The sequence below is a fragment of the Pecten maximus genome, chromosome 9 (genome assembly GCF_902652985.1).
Source record: "Pecten maximus chromosome 9, xPecMax1.1, whole genome shotgun sequence".
Classification (NCBI taxonomy): Eukaryota; Metazoa; Mollusca; class Bivalvia; order Pectinida; family Pectinidae; genus Pecten; species Pecten maximus.
The window spans coordinates 24,970,126-24,990,747 of NC_047023.1; the positions used below are offsets into that span (position 1 = coordinate 24,970,126).

Below are 20,622 nucleotides of genomic sequence, written 5' to 3' on the forward strand. Positions count from 1 at the left end.
ATTGGTTAGTTTACGTGTAGATATTCTCTTTGATATCATAGAATTTTAGGATATCTTAGTTCTTAGGAGTGTTTGATTCCTGCATTATAAATCCATATATAGTTTTATTTATCTTTGTACTTTTTTATTATTGCAGTTTCATGTACCTGCAAATTTGCTAAAAATACCACAACACAAAAATGTTCTGAATTTATGGTGAGCAGGAAGCCATCGCTCAGATTTATGGTCTTGATGCAGTGTACCTTTGTGGGAATCGGTGGAAGCTTGACTGGTGAGGCGTGACCGGCGAAACAGCCCACTGAACAGACCACATTTGAGGGTCTCCACCAGCGTGGACTTCCCCACACCAGTTGACCCCAGCAGCTTCAACTTGATCCTGGATAGTGGTTGGGAGGACGGGATCAGCTGGGTCACAAAGTTACCAGCTCTGTCCTAAAACATAATACACTAGTGTAAACATTACTATATCTACCACTCTACGACATTGTCACTATATAACCTTACCAACTCTGTCCTAAAACATAATACAGTAGTATAAACATTACTATATCTACCACTCTACGACATTGTCACTATATAACCTTACCAACTCTGTCCTAAAACATAATACACTAGTGTAAACATTACTATATCTACCACTCTACGACATTGTCACTATATAACCTTACCAACTCTGTCCTAAAACATAATACAATAGTATAAACATTACTATACCTACCTCTCTATGACATTGTCACTATATAACCTTACCAACTCTGTCCTAAAACATAATACAATAGTATAAACATTACTATACCTACCTCTCTATGACATTGTCACTATATAACCTTACCAACTCTGTCCTAAAACATAATACAATAGTATAAACATTACTATACCTACCTCTCTATGACATTGTCACTATATAACCTTACCAACTCTGTCCTAAAACATAATACAATAGTATAAACATTACTATATCTACCACTCTACGACATTGTCACTAGTGTAAACATTACTATACCTACCTCTCTATGATATTGTCACTAGTGTAAACATTACTATACCTACCTCTCTACGACATTGTCACTAGTGTAAACATTACTATACCTACCTCTCTATGACATTGTCACTATATAACCTTACCAACGGTATTAGAGCATTGACATCTCATAAACTGACAACCAACGCATCAATAATGTGCCAAGTGAAGCACACCGCAGTTGCGAAAAAAGAAAAAAAATTCTATACACATTGTCAATTTGAAAAACTAGACAGACAGTTTATATTGTGTATTTTCATAATGTTAATTTACATTAAATATTTGTATTACACTAATTATTCATGTCTGGTTTTCTATTATCTTATTTTTTTACGTGGATCAACATGGTAGAGCTGTTAACAGGCTCACAGCTGAGAATGGCGGGGAAACTTGAACTCTGTTAATTATAGTGATTTTTCTAAAAATAGCAAGTGGTAAATATTATCATTGAACTGCTTTTAGTTGGCTGTTATAACTACCAATTAAAGCAATTCAATGTTTAAATATATCACAACAGAACAGTATACTGTATATACCTATATTGTTGCCAAAAAACTTTATTTGGTTTCTGTACTATCATCAAAATAATCAATACAAGTGTTATAACAATGAACTTTGATCTGTAGAAGGTCAGGTCATCTCCATCTGTGTTGATGATTCTATTACATTTTCCTATTTCTGTATTGAATTTTAGATCCTTTTAAAAGTAATGACTGTAATAAATTTACACTATGTGATTTTACTGTTTTTTTTGTTCAGAAGTTTGCCTAAATCTTTTACAATATATATATTTAATTTTCAATTAAATGTAACAAAGACCTCAAACGTTTGCTCCAGACCTAAGTTGAAGTTTGCTCTAGACCTAAATTGAAGTTTGCTCCAGACCTAAGTTGAAGTTTGCTCTAGACCTAAGTTGAAGTTTGCTCTAGACCTAAGATGAAGTTTGCTCTAGACCTAAGTTGAAGTTTGCTCTAGACCTAAGATGAAGTTTCCTCCAGACCTAAGTTGAAGTTTGCTCTAGACCTAAGTTGAAGTTTGCTCTAGACCTAAGATGAAGTTTGCTCTAGACCTAAGTTGAAGTTTGCTCTAGACCTAAGATGAAGTTTGCTCTAGACCTAAGATGAAGTTTGCTCTAGACCTAAGTTGAAGTTTGCTCTAGACCTAAGATGAAGTTTGCTCTAGACCTAAGTTGAAGTTTGCTCTAGACCTAAGATGAAGTTTGCTCTAGACCTAAGTTGAAGTTTGCTCTAGACCTAAGATGAAGTCTGCTCTAGACCTAAGTTGAAGTTTGCTCTAGACCTAAGTTGAAGTTTGCTCCAGACCTAAGTTGAAGTTTGCTCTAGACCTAAGTTGAAGTTTGCTCTAGACCTAAGTTGAAGTTTGCTCTAGACCTAAGATGAAGTTTGCTCTAGACCTAAGATGAAGTTTGCTCTAGACCTAAGATGAATTTTGCTCTAGACCTAAGTTGAAGTTTGCTCTAGACCTAAGATGAAGTTTGCTCTAGACCTAAGTTGAAGTTTGCTCTAGACCTAAGATGAAGTTTGCTCTAGACCTAAGTTGAAGTTTGCTCTAGACCTAAGATGAAGTTTGCTCTAGACCTAAGTTGAAGTTCGCTCTAGACCTAAGTTGAAGTTTGCTCTAGACCTAAGATGAAGTTTGCTCTAGACCTAAGTTGAAGTTTGCTCCAGACTTAAGTTGAAGTTTGCTCTAGACCTAAGTTGAAGTTTGCTCCAGACCTAAGTTGAAGTTTGCTCTAGACCTAAGATGAAGTATTGTAGAGCATGATTAATAGAACAGGATTTTATCTCTGTACCTGCTTCAATAAAATAGATAGTAAACACCCCTCACACCTGAACTGTCTACCTGTGATGACTTACCCGTTTCACCTTGTTAACGAGTTCTGCTATATCAGTGAATCCTTGAGCTAGTGCCATGATCTCCGACGTTACTCCGTCCTGTAATATAATGGGACACTCTGTTGTATAACATAACACATACATCTCAGAAGTGTCACGCTCCTGGTGTAAGATAGGGGTGAACCTTTACTCATTGACTGGTACCTATCATCTAGTTAATGTAATATTAACTAGAAGATTTTCATATCATCATTGCTATTTTGACACAGACAACGTTCCAAGGTATTATTTTAGGATTCTTCTTAACTTTCTAAGTTATCCAGGTATGACTTATAATTTCAGTTATTGTTCTACTTCTTCTGTTTCAGAAAAAGCTATAAAACAGCAGAAATACAAAGTATCATATCCATGTTACATAGTATGAAAATAAGCAGAGAAAAATTAGGTAGGAACTTACTTTGTTTGTGATTTCTGGCCGAGCTCCTGACAGAAGCAGACAACGTACAATCTCTGTGTGTCCATGCTTACAAGACAGGTGTAGGGGCGTAAAGCCATCCTGGGGAAAAAAATCATCCATTATGTAAATCATTGGTAAAAAATCTGATGGATTAGGTTTTCTACTATATTGTATACATAATACCATTTATTATAGTTACCTCAATCTAGCCAAACAGCCACTTTAGATTTTCTATACTACATCCAATACATCTAGCCCAGGAACTAAGCTTACCGTTTACTTTATACCTGGAAATCTTCAATGTTAGTAGTTTAACCTATATGATAAGGGCAATTTAACCATGATAGCAGATATTATTACAAAACATACCATATTGAATCTGTATGTTTGAAATGAACAATATGAATTGTTCAGTTCTTTCCATCAGACAACTCATTTCAACATGTTCTCCCTCGTTCAACTGGATATTTTAATGATTATTTAAAATATAGTAACAAACAGTACACATTCAAGGGAGACAACTCTTCATCATACAACAAAATGCTGCCCCATGTTAAAGGTAAGCAGATCCTCCAATAGATAAATGATACAACTATACCTGACTGATGATGTCCACCTGGCAACCAAAGGCACACATGGTCTGGACCACGGCTGACAGTCCCTCCCTGGCAGCACAGTGTAGCGCACACTCCCCGCTCTCCTGGTTATACAATAGAACATAGCACTATAACCACTTACATACACACCGTCACATTACATCATACACACCCTCACATTCCATCACAGGCCATTTTCCATTGATTTATCTTTGCAATGAATATGAAGAATTATTTTCTAGAAGCAAAATCTTTATGCAATAGCTGAAGTCAAGATAATCTAAAAAGTATATTTGAGGAAAATCAATGTTATATATAACATTCTTAAAAGCATTTCAGAAGTATCCAGCTTGTGAAATCAGAGTAAAAGAAATCTAACATTCAGAGTACAGTAAAATACAAGCATATAGACAACAAACACGAAAACAATTGATGCATTTTTACAACATGGTTGTAGATAGCAGTAAATATTCCCAGATATTTCAAACAGGTAATTTAGAACAAAACTACAATGGGATTTGGAGATACTATTTCTGAATATAAGAGTTAAACCTTATCTATAATGTCCATTTCACAGCCAGCGTGCAGAAGAACCATCGCTATGTTGCTATGGCGACGATTACAAGCCAAATACAAGGCTGTGCCTCCTCTCTGGAAAAAATGAAAACAAAGAAAAAAGAAATGAAACAAAAACTGATAGAAAGCATACAAAGCCAAATAAAGATTGAGATCAAATCAAGATTGTTTAAAAAAAAAAAAAAAAAAAATACACACTGCATATTTTTGATGTACCATATACAAAAATTGGCATTTTATAACTGAAATCAATAATTTTACCAACTCTCCATATACTTTTCATGAACTAGTGAACTTGATTCATTTTTAACTTCATATTTAGAAAGGCAACTTTTCACAATATGGATAAAGTGAAGAAAGTTGGTGGAGACAAACGACAGAGAAATGTCTGGAATCTTATATACATCACCATCAAAAGTAACATCTTAGAGAATCATACAAACAAATAGATCACCAAAACATTCATGCATTTTTCACAAGCATTCAAACTATATCTCAGAAGTAAAGGAAGTTGTACCAGCTAAGCACATCGTAACCTCATTCAGACTTCAGAAATATTATGAGGTTATTTGTCCTAAGATGTGGTAGCAATGACGTATCTTTGAGAGATCGGGCAGCAACTTACCTTATCCATCTGGTTGACTGGAGCTCCGTAGTCGAGAAGAATCTTTACCACGTCCAGGTACCCTCGGGCTGAAGCATTGTGTAGGGCAGTCTCTCCCTCCTGTAGACAAGATTATGATATACTCTTTCTATTAAATTCTAAGACAAAATTATATATACTCTTTCTATTAAATTCTAAGACAAAATTATATGTACTCTTTTCATACTGAATTAAATAATGTTTATTAGGATTTTTTTTTCACCCTGTTAAAATCCACTCATAGATGCTGTACAATATTATCTACCTATAGCTGGTGGTAATGATCAGTATGTTAATGTTTATGCCTATCAAATATTTTTTTATGTAGAACAATATAAAAAAAACACCTTTATTTTGTGTTTCAAAGTGAACTTTTGCTATATTGTCAAATTTTCAACTCTTACTGGCAAATGTAAAACAAGCAATGATGGAAGTTTCCTTGTAATACAGTTTATATAATTACCATACCAAGGTAAATGTCAGATTCATTCCAAGAAAAATGTCTCATTCATACCAAGGTAAATGTCAGTTTCATACTCGGATAAATGTTAGATTCATACCCAGGTAAATGTCAGATTCATACCCGGGTAAATGTCACAATCATACCCAGGTAAATGTCACAATCATACCTGGGTAAATGTCAGATTCATACCCGGTAAATATCACATCATACCCGGGTAAATGTCACAATCATACCCGGGTAAATGTCACAATCATACCCGGGTAAATGTCACAATCATACCTGGGTAAATGTCAGATTCATACCCTGGTAGATGTCACATCATATCCAGGTAAATGTCACAATCATACCCGGGTAAATATCACATCATACCCGGGTAAATGTCAGATTCATACCCTGGTAAATGTCACATCATATCCAGGTAAATGTCACATCATGCCCGGGTAAATGTCAGATTCATACCCTGGTAAATGTCACATCATATCCAGGTAAATGTCACATCATACCCGGGTAAATGTCACAATCATACCCAGGTAAATGTCAGATTCATACCCTGGTCACATCATACCCGGGTAAATGTCACATCATACCCGGGTAAATGTCACAATCATACCCGGGTAAATGTCACAATCATACCCAGGTAAATGTCACAATCATACCCAGGTAAATGTCACAATCATACCCAGGTAAATGTCACAATCATACCCAGGTAAATGTCAGATTCATACCTAGGTAAATATCACATCATACCCGGATAAATATCACATCATACCTGGGTAAATGTCAGATTCACACCTGGGTAAATGTCACATTCATACTTATACTACTGATCATAATACACTACATAATGGCACATTTTTATTTGCCATACAAATTATTCATAAAAAGTAAATCGAACTGATCTATAACATACAATATAAGGGAGATAACTTATCCATGTCAGTATTTATTCACATATCTACAAATATATAGACAACAATTATATATACAATATGATAATGTTTTAAGGTATGTTAACGTGTATATAAAATATTATAATGTTTTAAGGTATGTTAACGTGTATATACAATATTATAATGTTTTAAGGTATGTTAACGTATATATACAATATTATAATGTTTTAAGGTATGTTAATGTGTATATACAATATTATAATGTTTTAAGGTATGTTAACGTATATATACAATATTATAATGTTTTAAGGTATGTTAACATGTATATAAAATATTATAATGTTTTAAGGTATGTTAACGTGTATATAAAATATTATAATGTTTTAAGGTATGTTAACGTGTATATAAAATATTATAATGTTTTAAGGTATGTTAACGTGTATATACAATATTATAATGTTTTAAGGTATGTTAACGTGTATATAAAATATTATAATGTTTTAAGGTATGTTAACGTGTATATACAATATTATAATGTTTTAAGGTATGTTAACATGTATATAAAATATTATAATGTTTTAAGGTATGTTAACGTGTATATACAATATTATAATGTTTTAAGGTATGTTAACGTGTATATACAATATTATAATGTTTTAAGGTATGTTAACGTGTATATACAATATTATAATGTTTTAAGGTATGTTAACGTGTATATACAATATTATAATGTTTTAAGGTATGTTAACGTGTATATACAATATTATAATGTTTTAAGGTATGTTAACGTGTATATATACAATATTATAATGTTTTAAGAGATGTTAACCTAAGATAAATCAAATGTTAAAATAGCCAAACTAAAACTATAATGAAACATTAGCACACACTAAACGTAACCTTTCCTGACCTTAGAGACTAGCCCACGTACACTAAACGTAACCTTCCCTGACCTTAGAGACTAGCCCACGTACACTAAACGTAACCTTCCCTGACCTTAGAGACTAGCCCACGTACACTAAACGTAACCTTCCCTGACCTTAGAGACTAGCCCACACTAAACATAACCTTCCCTGACCTTAGACATTAGCCCACACTAAACATATCCTTCCCTGACCTTAGAGACAAACTCCCATTAAAACCAGAGATGTAGAAGTAAGATGTGACCTAGTTAGATTTGGTATTTGGTCTCACCAACACTGCTAAATGAAATTCTAGGGAACAATTCATACAGATTTATAGACTTGGTGACATTTGTGAATAATTCTACAGATTATATGCTTATATTTCATAACTTTGAAGAAAACAATGCAACAGTACTTCTTATCAAAATGTTCACTATCTACAAGCAACAGTAGAGCATCCTAATTCAAGGAGAGTACTGAATTTATCCATGGTTTACCATTGAGTGTACAGTATTTATCCATGGTTTACCATTGAAGTGTACTGTATTTATCCATGGTTTACCATTGAAGTGTATTGTATTTATCCATGGTTTACTGTTGAAGTTTACTGTATTTATCCATGGTTTACTGTTGAAGTGTACTGTATTTATCCATGATTTACCATATAAGTCTGTTATATTAATCCATGGTTTACCATATAAGTCTGTTATATTAATCCATGGTTTACCATTGAAGTGTACTGAGTTTATCTATGGTTCACCATTGAAGTGTACTGAGTTTATCTATGGTTCACCATTGAAGTGTACTGAGTTTATCTATGGTTCACCATTGAAGTGTACTGTATTTATCCATGGTCTACCATTGAAGTGTACTGTATTTATCCATTATTTACCATTGAAGTCTGTTATATTAATCCATGGTTTCCCATATAAGTCTGTTATATCAATCCATGGTTTACCATATAAGTCTGTTATATTAATCCATGGTTTACCATTGAAGTCTGTTATATTAATCCATGGTTTACCATATAAGTCTGTTATATTAATCCATGGTTTACTATATAAGTCTGTTATATTAATCCATGGTTTACCATTGAAGTCTGTTATATTTATCCATTATTTACCATTGAAGTCTGTTATATTAATCCATGGTTTACCATTGAAGTCTGTTATATTAATCCATGGTTTACCATATAAGTGTACAGTTAGTACCTTGTTGTCAGCGTCTATCTTAGCCCCCGAGGAACAGAGAGAGGTTACAATCCGGAGGAATCCGTGCCAGGAGGCACTGTGTAAAGCGGTCTCCCCGAGCTGTAGGCACACAGGAAACAAAGCCACTACAGTGTTAGAACTGTTACACAAACTCACATCAAATCAACATTAAATTAATTATTTAGTTTTTTTTACTGAAACATACTTATTTGGTCAATTTTGTCATAAAGCGAGTTCAGCAAGAACTTGAAATTCAGGTACATTTCAATTCCAAAAATCAGCATTTGCTGTTATAGAAATCCTTCCAAGTCATTCATTTAAAGCAAAGAAATATAGTTATTAACAGCAGAGAAACCAAATTCTGCCACAAATGAACATTTATATGGTGTGCTTACAATTTGGTGATTTTATATACATAATTATTTCAGTCTATTCAAGAACAAACACACAGTATGTGTTAGCAAGTTCTAAATTATGATTGGTTATATTAACTTCTCTAAGTGTTTTTAAAATAAAACAAGCAAAATATTAGATTGCAAGATTAAGAAACAAATTAGGCATTTAAAAATGTTCACTTGAAATTGAAAATATGAAATCACACAAAATTTGCCCAATTACCTAACAGGAAATAGTTAAATAAGGGAAGTCAAAGTTGACAGAGGGGAAAAAGAGGTCGAAGTTCAAGGTTGAAAGGTTAGCTTACATTGTCCTGTAGGTTGACATTACTGCCAGCAGAACACAGAAAGTCTACGACAGCAGCATGGCCATATCTAGCAGCTACATGGAGAGCAGACTCGCCGGACTGGAAAAAAGATAGACACATATATACAATGTAACTAAATAATCCTGAGACAAAAAGAAACTGGAGCTATTGTTTCATGATAACCTATGTAAAAACGAGAATTTCTGCAGATTTCAGTGTCTCACTGTCCCTATGATTCCTTAAAATGATGAAAGTACTAGAATTCAGATAAATTATTAATTAAGAATCAAAACTGTAATATGTTAATGTACATAGTTTTATAAGGTGTGAATAATTGAAATTTGAGTAATATTTGGTTGCCATGCCGACACCTACACCATTGGAAATGTAACAGCCTACATGTAGCTCTGACTACTCTTCCATATAGAGACAAGACAATACCACTTAGCCACCCAGCCAACATAACAAAATTTTATTTGATCTTGACATTGATCCCTTATTGTGTTTTCTATACTGGGAAATATTGTGTGACAAACCTTGTTTTGAGAGTCAAGTGGAACATTCTCATCTTTCAGATGTCGTAAAACATCCAAGTGACCCTGACGAGCTGCCCAATACACAGCACTGTCACCGTTCTGTAACATAGAAAATTAAATTTGCGTTAAAATACCACAAAATAGCTGTCATTCCAATATATATACCATTTCCCCAAATATGATGCATGAATACCCATGGCTATTACATGGCTGGGTTCCTGTATAAAAGGCTCCTGGATCAATTCCATATTGTAGGAAGGATGTGGGCAAGTCTTTAATTCTAATTACTCATTGTAAGACCTCTTGTTGAAATATTGCCACATTGAGTAGCCCATATTTTCATAGAATCAGTATAAGAATTAAGCACTAAAAGATGTTATTGTTTAGGACATGAATCACATTTTGCTTCAATAGAATACAGTAATTTCGTATACAGTACATTCCAGTTAATCGGGTAACGCTTAATAGGGTATTTCGTTTAATTGGGTAAAATTTCAAAAACCAAAACCATTTTCTCTTAAATCATGTTAAAAAAATTGTTTAATTGGGTTGGAAAAGTCGTATTTTTCGGTTATTCGAATATGATAATTTGACAAAAAAAAATAGAAATGCACAATCTGATAATTTGACATCAGTAAAAGCACAAACAAAAACACCGTTTATTAACAATAATAACGCAAATATTTTCATCCAAAATCGACCCAAGTCTTGACAACCATTACGGACCAAATCTAAGATGGCGACGTGCATTTCGGCTTATTGCATAAGTCGGTTAATCGGGTAAAAAGTCCCCGCAAATACGCAACCCAATTAAGCGGAATGCACTGTATATGCACAAATCATTCCAACAAATTAATTGAATTATTGAAAACATAACCCTTTCTGATGCATTCTCACCTTGTCCTGTATACTGATATCCACGCCCTTGGCCTGTAGGAACTTTAATACTTCTGTGTGACCACCACTGGCAGCCATATGAACCGCAGTCTCTCCATGCTGAGGAAAATGGTGAAAACATGAAATACCGACAAAGAAACCATACAATTACAATTTAACTTGGCAACTGAAAACTCATTGAAGAACAGGTCATCAAATTGTTGAAATTAAATCATGAATTCAGCAGCTTGCATTTGAATGCTAAGAAGATTCAAAACTGTGGTTTCTGAAGAAATGTGCAGAAGTGGGTTTTCAACATTAACAATACTGTAATAGTTTGTTTTTGTGAAAGTGTTCTATTTCCCTTATACTTGGAGCTAGAATAAAGTTCTGAAAAATAGATACCTTTAAGACGAGATCCATAGAGGAAATAATGGTAGGTTTCATTGTAATATGATATAAACAACAGTGTATCAGTTTTCCTTTAAACCGTTGTTAAATCCACAAATATTTTAACTGTTGGCGGAAAAAAATCAGCCTTCACAGAACAGTAAAAAAGATTTGATCCTTTTCCATTGAAAATGTTGGTAAAACCACAGCTATTGGAACCATCACACAAAAAATCTTTACAGTATTCTACATAACCTAGACATGTATGCCAATCTTTGTTTGGAGTCTGGGGGTAAAGGTGTGTCACGTAGACAGTTCCGACATCACACATACCATTAAATGATTCATCCAGACTTAATCATATTACCCACAAAACAAATCTCTCATCTAATTATCGCTGACAAAACTGCCGCCTCAGGTCCACAGAGGTTCACTAAACCAACTATTGATGTAATGCTTACACAACAAACCAGGACAAATATTAAGAGCATTAGCATCTTTTACAGAATTTGTATGTCAGCTATGAAGCATCTTGGCTGCATCTCAGATTGAATATACATATACATGTATATGTAAAGAATGACAAAGAACATTATGGATGACTGTGGCACAGTTGTGTGGCATATTACTTCATCATATATTCTAAAGAAATATTAATTATGTATGACCTTTGACCTTGACTGATGACCACCAAAACCTCACCTACATGTACCCAGTAACCAGATTTAGAATTTCATGTTATAATACTATGACGTAAATATGAACTAAATCTGTCATTCATTAAATATCTTGTACAAAAGTTTGTTTGTTTTTATCTTTAAAGTGGCCCAGTTTGACCTTTGAATTTGACCTTTAAATTTGACCAAAGACCTCCAAAATGTAAGCAGGTGTAGAAATTGTACATCATACTGTTGAGAGGCCAGATATATACTCAAGCTTTACTGGAGGGTATATTTGTCTTATTATTATGTTTCTGAGTAAGGATGTACCTTCTACCCTGAGATATTCTGAGTTAAGATGTACCATCTACCCCTAAATATGTAACTTTATACACTCTACAAGTAAAGCATGTGTGTTTTCTTGTTCATTTCAAGACCAGTTTGTCAGGAATTCTGACTGAAGCCTACAAATAGCAACAAGTGTCCTAAATTTATGTTAGAACTCATTTCCAGCTCACGAGTAACCCTTGACCTTTCCATTGCTCATGCTGTTATGTCTGTTCAACTTTTTCCTTTAACACACTTTAATTGTAAATTCATGCACAAACACATATAATCAAAATCCCTCTCTAATTTCAGATACAGTGACCTTGACCTTTTGGAGTTGTTAAACAAATTTGCCAAATTATGGCAAAAAAAAAAAAAAAAAATACTGAAAAAGGAACTCGGGTATGCTACGGAAAAAAACAGGTACTGCAGCAAAAATTAGTTTGCATGAACTTGAATAATCATTTCCAAAGTTGAAACAAAATCATGACAGGCAGACGGATGGACAGACAGACAGACAGGCTGGCTGATTAATATTGGGCACCCTATCCTAATGTAGTCCCTGATAAAAGAATCTGTGGTTCCATGTATCTGCTTATATTCATTTCATGAATACAAATGCTCTAGAATATTGATGATATAAAATTTGAGGAACTTACAGTAGTAGAGGAGAGATTTCCTTGGAGCTAGATGACACCAATCTTGGTGACACTTACCCTATTTGCCGCGGTGAGATCAATATTTTGTGCCATGCCGACGAGTTCCTTCAGACCTTCAACATTGCCTTCCTCTGATGCACAAAACAAGGCAGCCATCACAAAGTTCTCAGCCTTCTCCTGTCAAATACAAAACATCCACATAGGGCACTGTATAAGTCAAAAGCTAAAGCAAATTGACTCAAATGTTCTGATTACATGTACGGTCCTGATCTAGTAAAATACGATTCATAGAAACACAGGAGAATGGATGCCAGCCGTTCTGCATACAGACGCGAATGATTTTTATACCTTTGGGATATGTGGCACGGCAGACCTTGATGGAAAATTCTAATTTTCTATCCAACGACAGTGTTAGTAAAAGACTTTGTAACCTTGAACATGATGGACATTGGTTCATCTACCACTTGACTTGTGCATGAAGTACTCGCTGACCCTTGTCTAATCTTAGACCACGAGTTACAAAGGTGGTGTGTGTCTTAAAGTACAGCCTCCGCAGCAAGTCAGGAACTACACACCAAAATCACACACTGCTTTTTTCTATCTCGATTCCAAGCATCAATGTCAACTGAGCGTTAGAGTATACACACACCACTACAATCTCATGAGAGCTCATTTAAAAGGATGAACAATAAAAAAAATCAATGCAAAATTGTCGTAGTAAGGTTGTCCTGACATAGCCAGTAGAACAAATTAAGCAATATCACTGATCACCACTTTGTATAATGTTCCCTGCAACATGTCGCAGACATAGGTGTTTACTTGCCGCGAGGACACATCTCCATCGTCTGTGGCCTCGAATTTGCGCATTTCCTCTGTAATGTGTTGTGTATGTCTCACACACAAACTGTTACACATTCGCTTAAATAAAATGATGGTAAATGTTCTAACAACTGGCACTATTGATTGTGATAACTGTACAGACACAATGGGGGAGGGAAGTGCAGCATGTAACTGCACGACAGTCTGTGATGATCAGCTACGGTAAATACCAGTGACAGTCTGTGATGATCAGCTACGGTAAATACCAGTGACAGTCTGTGATGATCTGTGATGATCAGCTACGGTAAATACCAGTGACAGTCTGTGATGATCAGCTACGGTAAATACCAGTGACAGTATGTGATGATCAGCTACGGTAAATACCAGTGACAGTCTGTTATGATCTGTGATGATCAGCTACGGTAAATACCAGTGACAGTATGTGATGATCAGCTACGGTAAATACCAGTGACAGTCTGTTATGATCTGTGATGATCAGCTACGGTAAATACCAGTGACAGTCTGTGATGATCAGCTACAGTAAATACCAGTGACAGTCTGTGATGATCAGCTACAGTAAATACCAGTGACAATCTGTAATGATCAGCTACAGTAAATACCAGTGACAGTCTGTGATGATCAGCTACGGTAAATACCAGTGACAATCTGTAATGATCAGCTACGGTAAATACCAGTGACAGTCTGTGATGATCAGCTACGGTAAATACCAGTGACAATCTGTGATGATCTGTAATGATCAGCTACGGTAAATACCATTGACAATCTGTGATGATCTGTAATGATCAGCTACGGTAAATACCATTGACAGTCTGTGATGATCAGCTACGGTAAATACCAGTGACAGTCTGTGATGATCTGTGATGATCAGCTACAATATACCAGTGACAGTCTGTGATGATCTGTGATGATCAGCTACGGTAAATACCATTGACAGTCTGTGATGATCTGTAATGATCAGCTACGGTAAATACCAGTGACAGTCTGTGATGATCAGCTATGGTAAATACCAGTGACAGTCTGTGATGATCTGTGATGATCAGCTACGGTAAATACCAGTGACAGTCTGTGATGATCTGTGATGATCAGCTACGGTAAATACCATTGACAGTCTGTGATGATCTGTAATGATCAGCTACGGTAAATACCAGCGACAGTCTGTGATGATCAGCTACGGTAAATACCATTGACAGTCTGTGATGATCTGTAATGATCAGCTACGGTAAATACCAGTGACAGTCTGTAATGATCAGCTACAGTAAATACCAGTGACAGTCTGTTGATGATATACCAGTGACAATCTGTGATGATCTGTAATGATCAGCTACGGTAAATACCAGTGACAGTCTGTAATGATCAGCTACGGTAAATACCAGTGACAGTCTGTGATGATCTGTAATGATCAGCTACGGTAAATACAAGTGACAGTCTGTGATGATCAGCTACGGTAAATACCAGTGACAGTCTGTGATGATCTGTAATGATCAGCTACAGTAAATACAAGTGACAGTCTGTGATGATCAGCTACGGTAAATACCAGTGACAGTCTGTGATGATCAGCTACGGTAAATACCATTGACAGTCTGTGATGATCAGCTACAGTAAATACCAGTGACAATCTGTGATGATCAGCTACGGTAAATACCAGTGACAGTCTGTGATGATCAGCTACGGTAAATACCAGTGACAGTCTGTGATGATCAGCTACAGTAAATACCAGTGACAATCTGTGATGATCAGCTACGGTAAACACCAGTGACAGTCAGTGATGATCAGCTACGGTAAATACCAGTGACAGTCTGTGATGATCAGCTACGGTAAATACCATTGACAGTCTGTTATGATCAGCTACAGTAAATACCAGTGACAGTCTGTGATGATCAGCTACGGTAAATACCGGTGACAGTCTGTGATGATCAGCTACAGTAAATACCAGTGACAGTCTGTAATGATCAGCTATGGTAAATACCAGTGACAGTCTGTGATGATCAGCTACGGTAAATACCAGTGACAGTCTGTGATGATCAGCTACGGTAAATACCAGTGACAGTCTGTAATGATCAGCTACGGTAAATACCAACTACAGTCTGTGATGATCAGCTACAGTAAATACCAGTGACAGTCTGTGATGATCAGCTACGGTAAATACCAGTGACAGTCTGTGATGATCAGCTACAGTAAATACCAGTGACAGTCTGTGATGATCAGCTACAGTAAATACCAGTGACAGTCTGTGATGATCAGCTACTGTAAATACCACTGACAGTCTGTGATGATCAGCTACGGTAAATACCAGTGACAGTCTGTAATGATCAGCTACGGTAAATACCAGTGACAGTCTGTGATGATCAGCTACGGTAAATAGCAGCGACAGTCTGTGATGATCAGCTACGGTAAATACCATTGACAGTCTGGGATGATCAGCTACGGTAAATACCAGTGACAGTCTGTGATGATCTGTAATGGTCAGCTACGGTAAATACCAGTGACAGTCTGTGATGATCTGTAATGATCAGCTACGGTAAATACCAGTGACAGTCTGTAATGATCAGCTACGGTAAATACCATTGACAGTCTGTGATGATCAGCTACAGTAAATACCAGTGACAGTCTGTGATGATCAGCTACAGTAAATACCATTGATAGTCTGTGATGATCAGCTACGGTAAATACCAGTGACAGTCTGTGATGATCAGCTACGGTAAATACCAGTGACAGTCTGTGATGATCAGCTACGGTAAATACCAGTGACAGTCTGTGATGATCAGCTACGGTAAATACCAGTGACAGTCTGTGATGATCAGCTACGGTAAATACCAGTGACAGTCTGTGATGATCAGCTACGGTAAATACCAGTGACAGTCTGTGATGATCAGCTACGGTAAATACCAGTGACAGTCTGTGATGATCAGCTACAGTAAATACCAGTGACAGTCTGTGATGATCAGCTACGGTAAATACCAGTGACAGTCTGTGATGATCAGCTACAGTAAATACCAGTGACAGTCTGTGATGATCAGCTACGGTAAATACCAGTGACAGTCTGTGATGATCAGCTACGGTAAATACCAGTGACAGTCTGTGATGATCAGCTACGGTAAATACCAGTGACAGTCTGTGATGATCAGCTACGGTAAATACCAGTGACAGTCTGTGATGATCAGCTACGGTAAATACCAGTGACAGTCTGTGATGATCAGCTACGGTAAATACCAGTGACAGTCTGTGATGATCAGCTACGGTAAATACCAGTGACAGTCTGTGATGATCAGCTACGGTAAATACCAGTGACAGTCTGTGATGATCAGCTACGGTAAATACCAGTGACAGTCTGTGATGATCAGCTACGGTAAATACCAGTGACAGTCTGTGATGATCAGCTACAGTAAATACCAGTGACAGTCTGTGATGATCAGCTACAGTAAATACCAGTGACAGTCTGTGATGATCAGCTACGGTAAATACCAGTGACAGTCTGTGATGATCAGCTACGGTAAATACCAGTGACAGTCTGTAGATGATCAGCTACGGTAAATACCAGTGACAGTCTGTGATGATCAGCTACAGTAAATACCAGTGACAGTCTGTGATGATCAGCTACGGTAAATACCAGTGACAGTCTGTGATGATCAGCTACGGTAAATACCAGTGACAGTCTGTGATGATCAGCTACGGTAAATACCAAGTGACAGTCTGTAATGATCAGCTACGGTAAATACCAGTGACAGTCTGTGATGATCAGCTATGGTAAATACCAGCGACAGTCTGTGATGATCAGCTACGGTAAATACCAGTGACAGTCTGTGATGATCAGCTACGGTAAATACCAGCGACAGTCTGTGATGATCAGCTACGGTAAATACCATTGACAGTCTGTGATGATCAGCTACGGTAAATACCAGTAACAGTCTGTGATGATCTGTAATGGTCAGCTACGGTAAATACCAGTGACAGTCTGTGATGATCTGTAATGATCAGCTACGGTAAATACCAGTGACAGTCTGTAATGATCAGCTACGGTAAATACCATTGACAGTCTGTGATGATCAGCTACAGTAAATACCAGTGACAGTCTGTGATGATCAGCTACAGTAAATACCATTGATAGTCTGTGATGATCAGCTACGGTAAATACCAGTGACAGTCTGTGATGATCAGCTACGGTAAATACCAGTGACAGTCTGTAATGATCAGCTACGGTAAATACCATTGACAGTCTGTGATGATCAGCTACGGTAAATACCAGTGACAGTCTGTAATGATCAGCTACGGTAAATACCAACTACAGTCTGTGATGATCAGCTACGGTAAATACCAGTGACAGTCTGTGATGATCAGCTACAGTAAATACCAGTGACAGTCTGTGATGATCAGCTACGGTAAATACCAGTGACAATCTGAGATGATCAGCTACGGTAAATACCAGTGACAGTCTGTGATGATCAGCTACGGTAAATACCATTGACAGTCTGTGATGATCAGCTACGGTAAATACCAGTGACAGTCTGTGATGATCAGCTACAATATACCAGTGACAGTCTGTGATGATCAGCTACAGTAAATACCAGTGACAGTCTGTTATGATCTGTGATGATCAGCTACAGTAAATACCAGTGACAATCTGAGATGATCAGCTACGGTAAATACCAGTGACAGTCTGTGATGATCAGCTACGGTAAATACCATTGACAGTCTGTGATGATCAGCTACGGTAAATACCAGTGACAGTCTGTGATGATCAGCTACAGTAAATACCAGTGACAGTCTGTGATGATCAGCTACGATAAATACCAACGACAGTCTGTAATGATCAGCTACGGTAAATACCAACGAGAGTCTGTGATGATCAGCTACGGTAAATACCAGTGACAGTCTGTGATGATCTGTAATGATCAGCTACGGTAAATACCAGTGACAGTCTGTGATGATCAGCTACGGTAAATACCAGTGACAGTCTGTGATGATCAGCTACGGTAAATACCAGTGACAGTCTGTGATGATCAGCTACGGTAAATACCAACGAGAGTCTGTAATGATCAGCTACGGTAAATACCAACGAGAGTCTGTAATGATCAGCTACGGTAAATACCAACGACAGTCTGTAATGATCAGCTACAGTAAATACCAGTGACAGTCTGTGATGATCAGCTACGGTAAATACCAGTGACAGTCTGTGATGATCAGCTACGGTAAATACCAGTGACAGTCTGTGATGATCTGTAATGATCAGCTACGGTAAATACCAGTGACAGTCTGTGATGATCTGTAATGATCAGCTACGGTAAATACCAGTGACAGTCTGTGATGATCAGCTACGGTAAATACCAGTGACAATCTGAGATGATCAGCTACGGTAAATACCAGTGACAGTCTGTGATGATCAGCTACAGTAAATACCAGTGACAGTCTGTAATGATCAGCTACGGTAAATACCAACGACTGTCTGTGATGATCAGCTACGGTAAATACCATTGACAGTCTGTGATGATCAGCTACAGTAAATACCAGTGACAGTCTGTGATGATCAGCTACGGTAAATACCAGTGACAGTCTGTGATGATCAGCTACGGTAAATACCAGCGACAGTCTGTAATGATCAGCTACAGTAAATACCAACAACAGTCTGTGATGATCAGCTACGGTAAATACCAGTGACAGTCTGTGATGATCAGCTACAGTAAATACCAGTGACAGTCTGTGATGATCAGCTACGGTAAATACCAGTGACAGTCTGTGATGATCTGTAATGATCAGCTACGGTAAATACCAACGAGAGTCTGTAATGATCAGCTACGGTAAATACCAGTGATAGTCTGTGATGATCAGCTACAGTAAATACCAGTGACAGTCTGTAATGATCAGCTACAGTAAATACCAGTGACAGTCTGTGATGATCAGCTACGGTAAATACCAGTGACAGTCTGTGATGATCTGTAATGATCAGCTACGGTAAATACCAGTGACAGTCTGTGATGATCAGCTACAGTAAATACCATTGACAGTCTGTGATGATCAGCTACAGTAAATACCAGTGACAGTCTGTGATGATCAGCTACAGTAAATACCAGTGACAGTCTGTGATGATCTGTAATGATCAGCTACGGTAAATACCAGTGACAGTCTGTGATGATCAGCTACGGTAAATACCAGTGACAGTCTGTGATGATCTGTAATGATCAGCTACAGTAAATACCAGTGACAGTCTGTGATGATCAGCTACGGTAAATACCAGTGACAGTCTGTGATGATCTGTAATGATCAGCTACAGTAAATACCAGTGACAGTCTGTGATGATCAGCTACGGTAAATACCAGTGACAGTCTGTGATGATCTGTAATGATCAGCTACGGTAAATAGCAGTGACAGTCTGTGATGATCTGTAATGATCAGCTACGGTAAATACCAGCAACTCAGACAACAACTACGGTAAATACCAGCAACTCAGACAACAACTACGGTAAATACCAGCAACTCAGACAACAACTACGGTAAATACCAGCAACTCAGACAACAACTACGGTAAATACCAGCAACTCAGACAACAAATAATAGACAACATCGATCTTTGATGATCAGCTACAGTAAATACCAACAACCCTGACAACAAATAATAGACAGCATCGATCTGTGATAATCAGCTATGCTTTTTCATATTTTAAATCTATTGTTACATTTATCATTAATGTTACATTCTATGGTTATCAACAACATTTTACCAAACAAATGTGGTATATTGTGGTATATCTTAAATAATCTAATCTGTTGTAAACAAACAGCTATGGCAAAAGGTCTCCCTCCTCTTTACCAGACATGCTGATGCCTCTTCACTGCTGTCAGTTTAACAGTAACAAATAACAACAGTGTGTTAGGATTTATCAGGGACTTAAGTACCCGAGTACTTTTACTACATCATGAGTGAGGCTATGGCTGTCTACTTGACACTTTTTCTTCAGTATTACTCAACCAAGAGTGATAGTGACAGCATGTCTCACAAGTAGATGATGAGTAGATGATGGT

At 36.8% G+C, this 20,622-nt stretch overlaps 1 protein-coding gene across 6 annotated transcripts in view; it reads right to left on the reverse strand.

The window, feature by feature from the left end:
- Positions 1–20,622, reverse strand: part of LOC117334782 (death-associated protein kinase 1-like) — a 138,300-nt gene that overhangs the window by 10,917 nt on the left and 106,761 nt on the right. For all 6 annotated transcript variants that reach the window (XR_004534232.1, XR_004534231.1, XM_033894582.1 and 3 more), the window contains 11 exons: positions 12,826–12,945; positions 10,755–10,853; positions 9,858–9,956; positions 9,322–9,420; positions 8,619–8,717; positions 5,132–5,230; positions 4,483–4,581; positions 3,933–4,034; positions 3,335–3,433; positions 2,899–2,976; positions 243–432 (listed from right to left, as the gene is read on the reverse strand). Coding sequence is in view for 4 of the 6 variants with exons in the window: in XM_033894582.1 (XP_033750473.1) it covers positions 243–432; positions 2,899–2,976; positions 3,335–3,433; positions 3,933–4,034; positions 4,483–4,581; positions 5,132–5,230; positions 8,619–8,717; positions 9,322–9,420; positions 9,858–9,956; positions 10,755–10,853; positions 12,826–12,945 (1,183 nt within the window). In the remaining 2 variants the exon portion in view is untranslated. The remainder of the gene's footprint in view (positions 1–242; positions 433–2,898; positions 2,977–3,334; positions 3,434–3,932; positions 4,035–4,482; positions 4,582–5,131; positions 5,231–8,618; positions 8,718–9,321; positions 9,421–9,857; positions 9,957–10,754; positions 10,854–12,825; positions 12,946–20,622) is intronic.